The sequence below is a fragment of the Eriocheir sinensis genome, chromosome 21 (genome assembly GCF_024679095.1).
Source record: "Eriocheir sinensis breed Jianghai 21 chromosome 21, ASM2467909v1, whole genome shotgun sequence".
Taxonomy (NCBI): Eukaryota; Metazoa; Arthropoda; class Malacostraca; order Decapoda; family Varunidae; genus Eriocheir; species Eriocheir sinensis.
The window spans coordinates 15,993,631-16,003,519 of record NC_066529.1 but is presented as its reverse complement, the minus strand read 5'-3'; the positions used below and the strand labels follow the sequence as shown (position 1 = coordinate 16,003,519).

At 46.1% G+C, this 9,889-nt stretch overlaps 1 protein-coding gene across 3 annotated transcripts in view; it reads right to left on the bottom strand.

Annotated features, from left to right (window-relative positions):
• The window catches only part of LOC127001757 (zonadhesin-like), a 15,096-nt gene extending 5,297 nt beyond the window's left edge, over positions 1-9,799 (bottom strand). For 2 of the 3 annotated variants that reach the window (XM_050866905.1, XM_050866903.1), the window contains exons 1-3: positions 5,346-6,896; positions 4,598-4,801; positions 2,629-2,703 (exon numbers count right to left, since the gene is read on the bottom strand). In XM_050866905.1, coding sequence (XP_050722862.1) covers positions 2,629-2,703; positions 4,598-4,801; positions 5,346-5,705 — 639 coding nt within the window. In that variant the 5' untranslated portion in view covers positions 5,706-6,896. Of the gene's footprint in view, positions 1-2,628; positions 2,704-4,597; positions 4,802-5,345; positions 6,897-8,263 lie in introns of those variants that run through there. The other variant, XM_050866904.1, reaches the window with a different exon arrangement.
• Positions 9,800-9,889: the final 90 nt, after the last annotated feature.

The following is a 9,889-nucleotide window of genomic DNA, read 5'->3' as shown; positions in this document are numbered from 1 at the left end:
CCACAGCGAACACTTAAAAAAGAAAACAATGACCCTAAGTGGATGACTCGTGGACTAAAACACGAGATAGGGTTAAAGAAGGGAGTTTATCAGAAAGTAAAGAATGGTGAAACACATCTCAGGGGCCGGTACGTCGAACTATCTAGATTAGTTAAGAAAAACACCAGGATAGCAAAAAGGAACTATGAGATCAAAGTAGCAAATAAGGCGAAAAGTAATCCTAAGGGCTTCTTTCAGATGTACAAAACAAAAACACGGGGGAAAATTGGAACGCTGATAACAAACACAGGGGAGCTAGTAGAAAATTATGAAAATATGAGCACATTGTTGAACGACTACTTCCTTTCAGTATTCACACAAGAGGATCGAACGACTATTCCGGAAAGGGTTCAGGTGTACGAGGGTGGGGATGGCGATAAATTGAGGGATATAATCATTAACAGGAAAGTAGTTCAGGATGAGATAGATAAGCTTAAGAAGAACAAGTCGCCAGGTCCTGACGGGATATTTCCGAGGGTATTAAAGGGATTAGGTGATGTACTCAGTGACCCACTAACCGACATCTTTAAGATGTCGGTAAATACTGGTTATGTGCCCAGCCTATGGAAAGTAGCTAATGTGACGCCGATTTTCAAAAAGGGGGACAGGTCAGCTGCTTCAAACTATCGCCCAATTAGCTTAACATCAGTTATAGGCAAGATGCTGGAGTCCATAATAGCCAGGAACATTCGGGAGCATCTAGAGAAACATAGCTTAATTCACGACTCGCAGGATGGGTTCACGAAAGGTAGGTCATGCCTCACCAATCTCTTGTCCTTCTACAATAAAGTATTTGAGGCTGTAGACAGAGATGAAAATTATGATGTAACCTATCTTGATTTTAGTAAAGCGTTTGACAAAGTTCCTCACCAACGACTGTTGCTTAAATTACAGGCTCACGGAGTAGAGGGTAAAATTTTGAACTGGGTCAAGGCGTGGCTTAGCAATAGGAAGCAAAGAGTGCAAATCAATGGTAAAAGATCTGACTGGGGATGTGTTACGAGTGGGGTCTCACAAGGTTCGGTATTAGGTCTACTTTTGTTTATTATTTATATCAGTGACTTAGATACAGGAATTAGTAGTGATGTCAGTAAGTTTGCAGATGATACCAAGATCGGTAGAGTAACTGTGTCGGATCAGGACGCTAGTATTCTCCAGGGTGAACTAAACAGATTGTATGACTGGGCGGATAAATGGCAGATGGAGTTCAATGTAGGGAAGTGCAGTATTCTGAGAGTAGATAGGAACAACCCCTCACATAACTATTGCTTAAATGACACTCTCATAAGCAGGTCTGGGTGCGAGAGGGATTTAGGGGTCTTAGTGAGCTCTGGTCTCCGTCCAAGGGCACAATGCATTCAAGCTAGAAATCGAGCAAATAGGGTACTGGGATTTATTTCAAGGAGCGTAAGCAACAGGAGCGCCGAAGTCTTCCTCAAACTATATTTAGCATTAGTTAGACCTCATCTTGACTATGCGGTTCAGTTCTGGTCACCTTACTATAGAATGGATATCAAAATGTTAGAATCGGTGCAGAGGAGGATGACTAAGATGATTCAGGGGTTGAGAAACTTGCCATACGAGAAGAGACTCAAACAGTTAAACTTGCATTCTCTAGAAAGGCGAAGGGTGCGTGGAGATATGATCGAGGTTTATAAATGGATGAAGGGCTTTAATAAGAGAAACATTCATAAGGTTTTGTTGGTAAGAGAACCGGGTAGGACACGAAGTAATGGGTTTAAACTGGATAAATTCAGATTCAACAGGGACATAGGCAAAAGTTGGTTTACAAACAGGGTGGTGGATGAGTGGAATAGGCTTAGCAGTCACGTGGTGAGTGTCAATACAATTGTCACATTCAAAAATAGATTAGATACAGGGGAGCTACACGGAGCTTAGGTTCAGAGGAGCTTTCTAGGCCTGCCGGCCACTTGCAGACTTCTATGTTCTTATGTTCTTATGTTCTAAAGATTGTACACATAAAATAATCAAATAAATAAATAAATAGATAAATAAATAGATTAAAAAAGCTAGCTCCTACATTGCCAGAGGGAGTTTTTAAAACTTTCTAACAACTTTTAGCTGCACAACGGTTTGCTGCTTTCCACAAGTCACTCATGTTGACTCGAGGGAAGCTGCCGACGACCGCTGCCGACACAACATAACGAATGGGAGGATTTCCAAACTCCGTGTGGGTGGCGGCCAGCACCGTGCCGGCCGGCGCATCGGCGTGAAGGAGGCGGACATACATTACCTCCCATTTGCTTCTTTTAAAGCGCTGGGAGGCCATGCTTTTGTTTACCCGTAAACTTATCTACCTACCTACTTTTATCTATCTATTTTTTACTTATCGATCTACCTATTTACATATCAATCTGTCTATCTATCTATCTATCTATCAATTTGTGTATCTGTCTATCTATCTATCTGTCTATCTATCTATCAGTATATCCATCTATCTTTCTATCCATCTCTCTATCTATCTATCTATGCTATATCATTATGAACCCTCCAGTGCTTTCTTTCTTTGGTGCCCCTCCTCCCCCCTACAACCCCCGCCGCCCCCCTCACCGCGTCACGGGTACTCACCTGGGTGATGTACTGCGTGCTGTAGTGCGTCACGTAGCTCACCGACGTGTCCGTCACGGTTTTGGTCAACTCAATCTGCAAAGGTAAAGTTACTCGTCAGCCGCATACGAAAGACCAAGTGTTATTTTGAAGAATGGTGCATCTTTCTTTTGTTCGTATGTGTGGGATGGGGGGGGGGGGGAAACTTGGGGACGGTAAACTGTGATAACCCGAACGTCACACTAGCCCAGTGTCCCGGGGTAATGGGTTCTTACTCACCACAGGTTCAGGGGCTATTGCGCGGGAGATAGCACCGAGGCCACGGGCAGCTACAGCGTACCTATTGCTCCCAGTATAGTACTGCATAGTGGTTTCCTCTCCACCCTCGTGCTGGTGCAGCGTGGTGATGCAAGCCGCGCGAGCCTCACCACCTGTCGCCGCCCGCGGGGGTGTGGCTGAGTGAGTGTTCTGCACTGTCGATCACGTCTGCTTTTGCAGCCTGCACACTCACGCTTTCATTGGCCCGTATAAAAAAAATACGGCAGGAGGAGGGTGGGAATGCGGCGGAGAGAAATAAACAATTATGTTGTTCCCCGTCATTGGCGGAAATTGTGGCTCTCTCGATGGTGGGCGAGATAAATCCTGCGGAACGAAGGACCAAAAACGCGCTATAAAGATAATTATGTTCATCGGACAAGAGGACAAAGTGACGGATTGTAACACGAAGAGCAGATGAGATAATGACATGTATCTTTAATGAAGAGAAAAAAGATAAGGAGGAGGAGGAGGAGGAGAAAGGAGATGAGATGAGCAAGAAGAGAAAACAAAAGGAAAGGGAAAGCACGCCACGTAAAACACATCCGTCACTCTCCCCTTCACTTTTTTCACCACCGCATCTCAGTGGATGCTCCTCTTCGTGACCGATGCGTCGCCTCCCCATGCCGCCTCCCTGGTGACTCCTGTGGTCGTGACATGCTACAACGAGAGGAATTGCTAGACGAGAGAAAGGACATCGCGTTTCTCTCTTTCTCTATCTGTCTCTGTGTTGTTCTTTTCATTTGCAAACTAATCTCTCTGACTGTTGATCTTTTATTTGTACTCTGCATGCAGAGGACAGTAAGTGGTGATCTTCCCACATCCACATCAGCCCGTATGCTCAGACGCTTCCGGCTCTTACGACAACTCTTTCCAAAGGCCGAAAACGAAATAAATCGCGTTCTTATGTTTTTTTTTTCACGTTCATGGTGCAGAACCCTCGTCAGACTAACATTAGGATTACAAACATTCCCACGGAAATACTCACAACCCCTAAGAAACCTTACAAAATGTGGATGTGTAACCCTCGACATGTTTGAGAATATGGGCACAGCTCCTGAGGGAACAGAGTCAACACACACAAACGCTTACACATGACCCTCCATGCCCCGCCCATCCGCCTGCCCTGACCCTGACCACCCGACCCTCGCTTTCTCACTGGCTTCAACAGCCTTCTCACCCTCGAATTAACTGTGTGTGTGTAGTTCGGTGTTCTTCCAACTTTTCTTCTGCGAGTGAGTTTTATCTGGAGCATCAACCTCAGCGACATACTTCCACCACAAAGAGCCCTCAGGTGTTTTCCGTCGTCACTTTGTTAGAGAAGGAAGTACCTCGCAAACCCAGCCACATAGACCTTAGTAACACTGACCTCCCCTGCCCTTCCTGCGACGCCTGAGCCCTTCCCAACTGGTTGACGCTGTTGTTGTTGATGAGCTTTACGAAGAGCTGTCGTATATAGAGTCGGTTTCCTGTACAAGATCTGAATGATACATGTAGCTGTTTGGGGCTACTGGCGATGCATGCTGTGTCACCAATGAATCGCTTATTAGCCTCACGTATTGTTGCATTTAGTTTGGCATGTCTAATTGCTACTAGAACCACCACCACCACCACCACTAATAATAATAATAATAATAATAATAATAATAATAATAATGATAATAATGTTACTGACCTGGTCGTAGCTGGTGTGGGTGAGGGTGGCGGTGCTGAGTCGCGTAATGGTGTGCTGCGCCCCGAAGCCCCCCACGTTCCCCGCGAAAATCCCCGCGTTCCCCCCGAAGCCCCCCGCGTTCCCCCCGAAGCCTCCCGCGTGCCCCCCGTTTGCCCCGAAGCCTGGCCGCAGACCAAAGTCGTCCCCAACGTTCTGGTCAAACACCTGGTGAGCGGAAGAGAAGAAACAGTATATATTAGTGGTAGTAGTAGTAGTAGCGGTAGTAGTAGTAGTAATAGTATATTGCATAAGTACTGTTTGTATCCTGCACGTCTTCATATATGTTTCAGATGACGTAGCAGTATAACATAAAATAATTAACTCTTCCATTAGATTATAGATAAATTATGAGGTCAGTACGTTATTCCTGATAAAATACAATGCACTGCACAGAGTTTTAAATGCTACGTAGTACACACACACACACACACATACACACACACACACACTATCGTAAGTTTTCTCTGATGATATATAAGTGAGTCACAATTCCAATATGCAAATAAAAAATAAATAAATAAATAAGTAAATAGTGTTCACATCATAACTCCTAGTCTTTTTTTTCTCTTCTTGCTTACGGGAGCCAAACATACATACATACATACATACATACATACATACTTACATCTATTCAGAGAGACAGACAGGCAGGCAAACAGGCAGACAGACAGACTGACAGAAAGACTAAATAAATCAACTGAGTGCTCACATCACCAAACTGGAGGTACTGATTGACGGGCAGACCCGCCGCCTCCCTCTTCTTCGGGTCCACCACCTTGATAGCTGGGCGCAGGGCCTTGATGACGGGCCGCGGGGACTTCACGGTAGGCTGCGGGGAGGTGACAATGGGCCGTAGGGACGTGACGATGGGCCGCGGGGACGTGATGATGGGTCGCGGGGATTTCAGGGCGGGCCGCGCGGACTTGATGGCCGGCCCCGGGGATTTGACGACGATCGGCACCGGGGAGATGGTGATGCCGGACACAGCGGAGGCACAGCATGACGCTGCCGCCGCCGCCAGCAGGAGCAGAGGCAGCAGCAGGCCACGCGGGAGTGTTGCGGACGGCATTTTACTGTTGTTGCCGGAGGAGGACAAGTTCGGTCTGAAAGAAATCAAATGAACTAGTTGGCAATCAGCTTCCCATTATCTGCTTCATATTGTCTGCTTTCCAGTCTCTGCTTCCCATTCATTCATTCAGCCGCACATTGTCAGGCTGCCGAGACTCACATTGCTTTAGCGTTCGACTTTGTCTCCGTGTCCTGAGAGCCTGTAAAGAGTACGAAGACTTTACCCGGAGCCAAATATTTTTTTTTAATTTTTAGGTGCTGGCCCTGACCACTAAGCCAGAGGACCTAGGTTCGAGTCCCACCGAAGGACGTTGACAATTTTCAATTATCGTCGAGTGGCAGAAGATTACCCACATGCTGCCGAAATCTTCAATCAACCCTAACTTCAGCGACTTCGTTCAAGTGGAGCACTGGGGGGCAGCATGGCCAAGCAAGAGTCACACATCCCGGCAGCCACTCGGACACCACCTCCCCAACATCCAAGTTGCACTATTTCGTTACGAGTCAGACTGTATGGGAGAATTAACCGCTAGACTGACTGGCCGCCGTCTGCCTCGAATCAGTAGCCTTGGGCGGTCACACTACAATACTGACCATCAGGAAAAGAGAGAGGGAAGCTTGGCGTACACTTTCATTACTTTTATTTTTATCAATTTCTTTCCCTGCAGTGCTGAAGATACCGGTTGGTGGCGCTGCGGGGCCGTTTGAGGCGTGTTTGATGTGCGAGTCTCTAAGTGATTGAGAAACAGATAACGCACGACTTTACGAAAATAAGCCGGCGGAGTAAGTGAACGCAGGGAAGCCACAGAAACACCGGCCAGGCACTCATATAAACACTGCCACCGGGAAGAACTTGTATTATTAGGGAATGATTGCTGGTGCGTCTCGTCAAGGCTACGAGCGAGAACAGCTGCCGGGGAATGGTTAGGCAACACGAGCCCAATTATATCAATGAGGCACCGCGATGGATCCACCTGCCAACGCCGCGAGTCAGGCTTCAGGCTCGGAAGACACTGACAGGAAGCGTGAAAGGGCTATTACACTGGGCAAATTTTCCGTGGATCTTCAGTCAAACCACGATTTCCGCTGGCGTGGTTCTCATATTCCCGTGGTTTTCTGACGTGTCCACGATCTTCCAAAGCTACGGTAGATTTCACCGAAGGACGACGGTATTACTCACCATCATCATCAGCAGCAGCAATAACAAGAAACATATGTGAACCACGCCAGCGGAAATCGTGGTTTGACTGAAGATCCACGGAAAGTTTGCCCAGTGTAATAGCCCCTTAAGTTAGTATAGTCGCCGCCAAGCATACCGATAATTTTAAACAGCCTCCTTTTTAATCCTTCCTGTATATGTTTATCATTTATTTATTTATTTCACGCATCTCTATTATACTAAAAGACAAATAAATAAATTCCTCACACATATAAATTCAAACATCCTTCTTTCCGACCTTTCTTTACATGTTTATCGCTTTTTCTTTTATTTCATGCATTTCTTTATCATAGTCACACTAAACAAAACTCCTTGCCGTCCTTCCCATCCATACCTATCCCTTTTTTTTTCTTTTTTCTAGCATTACTTCGTTATCATCAAAATCAAATAGCCTCCTTGCCGTCCTTCCCATACATGCCTACCACACTTTTTTTTTTTTTTTTGGAATTTCACGCATTCCTTAATAATTATCAGTAATATCGAAACCGCACGCTTAGCTACGGATCCGCGGGACTGGATTCGAACCCGGCCAGGCCAGTTATCGCACAGTCCACCCAGCTGTTTATCGTTCCTTTCGAGCTGGCCGATGAGGAGCCCTGAGAACTCTGCTACCTCGGAGGTCACACCTGATCTGTCGCAGTGTCCCGGGGTAATTATACACGTAAAGGTAAGAAACACAGAGCTGAGCGCCGACGCAATGCACACTTTAGCATATGCCCCCACACTTTGCTTTTGTCTTTTTGTGCGTATTAATTTTCACCATTAAGCTAAAGCCTGTGCTCTGCTTCCTGTAAACTTGCAACGACAATGGATGTACTTGAACACTCGGTTTATAGTTATTTTCTATATTTACAGTTTCCCCGTTCCAGTTTTAAAAGGTTTTCATACTCAACGCACACGTATGAACAAATTTGGAGAAACTCTGCCACCCTGCATGACCCCTTGCATTACTGGGAGACTTTCACTCGTCTAATGAAACTTTATGGCGTGTGTGTTTGTGTGTTTGTCTGTGTGTGTGTGTGTATGTGTGTGTGTGTGTGTGTGTGTGTGTGTGTGTGTGTGTGTGTGTGTGTGTGTGTGCTAAACTTTCCCCTGAGTCAATACACACATGCAGAATGGAGACAGTGTTGACGTTAGGCAATCACATTCATGCATACAATTACGTGAGCCAAGCAGTCCAAAACAAAGACAAACACGAAATTCTCTTCCAGAAGGTGTGCGTGTGAAGGCCCGGCGGGGGTGACTGAAGGCAGGTAACGTCTGGTGCGCGGCGTGACGAGAAAATGGGATAAAAGGTAACAGTAATAACTTCAGACAGAGGTAAAGGTCTTGGGTCTCACCTGCTGTGGTAAGGTCTGGCAAGGTAGGCGACTCTCTCTACGACAATAACAACAACAACAACAACAACAACTAAAACAAAAACAAAAACAACCAAACCCAATAACACAAAGCAATGATTACCACCACCACCAACAACAACAGCAACAAGAAAAAGCGAAGCAATCACAGGAACTGACGCATTTATCAAAACGACAACAGACACACACACACAAAAACCCGCAAACACAATGTACTGTAATATATATCAAAAGAGGAAGGAAACCGAGAAAAAAAAGCGTAGACAGTAATCACAGTAAGAAAAGTGGCGAAGAATGAGCGAAGCACAATGATCAACAGAGAAAAGAAAGGCTGGTGATAATAAGACGGGGAAAGTACGATTTCGTTTTTTATGCTACAACAGATGTGCAGCGGCCGGGCCAGAGAGGAGGAGGAGGAGGAGGAGCGGAAGGAAGATTTGGGTAACGCCACGCAATGAACACCAAGTCACGGGCGTGGATTAGATCAGAGCAGATAAGTCACCCTTCACGATTACCATGAGCGTCAGTGTTGGAGAATGAATTAATCAACTCTAAATTAAGATGCCACGTTAAAACTCATGTGAACAGCACGCCTCAGCATGGAAAGCACATTACGTGGATTAGATCAGAACAGACAAGTCACCCCTCACGATTACTATGTTCGTTACTGTTGGACGATGAAGCAGAAATCTTGAAGATGTAACGTTAAAACTCATATGAACGGCTCTGCATGGTACACCAACACTGGGCGACAGGGTGAGTAAGCAAATAGCCTACTTCCACCGGGTGACAAACCTCGACACTAGGATAACACCACGTGACAGGCAGGAGGGGTGGAGGCGCTTACCAACACCGACGGAGAAGTGAGAGAGCCAGCAATGACAACCTATAAAAGAGAAGTCACAAGCCTGAGCGATGGCACACCGCAACACACTCAGCGTGAGACAAATGAGGTAATTAGGAAGGAGGAGACCGGAACACCACAGGAACACTCTCAAAATCCGTGTGCAGTGTAGAAATCAACTAAATCGAAGAGGAACTGAAGCAAACAACAAATAGCACAAACAGCACGTGAATAAGTATCGCACACTAGATAAAAGAAGGAAAAGCACAGTGACAGGCAACCGGAGCACGACAGAAACACCCTCAAAGTCTGTGTTCAGCGTAGAGATCAACGCAGACCGAACAGGTAATGAAACAAATCACAAACAGCACGTGGACAAGAATCGCACACCAGAATATCTCTCGCAGCGAAGTACAAAACAAGGAAGAGCACAAAGTAAAACGAACAGAGACAGCTGAGCATCAATACCCGGGGAGAGGAAACACAAAGGGCCGATCAAGGGCTGCGAGGACGCCTTCAAGGAGACTCCGAGAACCACGAGAGGCGCCGGCTGACTGAAGGAGGGGAAAGAAAGGCGCCCCTCGACACCTCACACCTGCCTCCTTTCACCTACACTCCAATCCCCCACCTCGCTGCACCCCCTCACCCCTCTCGCATTCACTGGACTCTTTGCCCTGTCCATCTTAAAATCTGCCTTCCTTCTACATTCTAAAGATGAGTACGAGTTTTTTTTTTTTTTTTTTTTTTTTTGGTGGGGGGGAAGG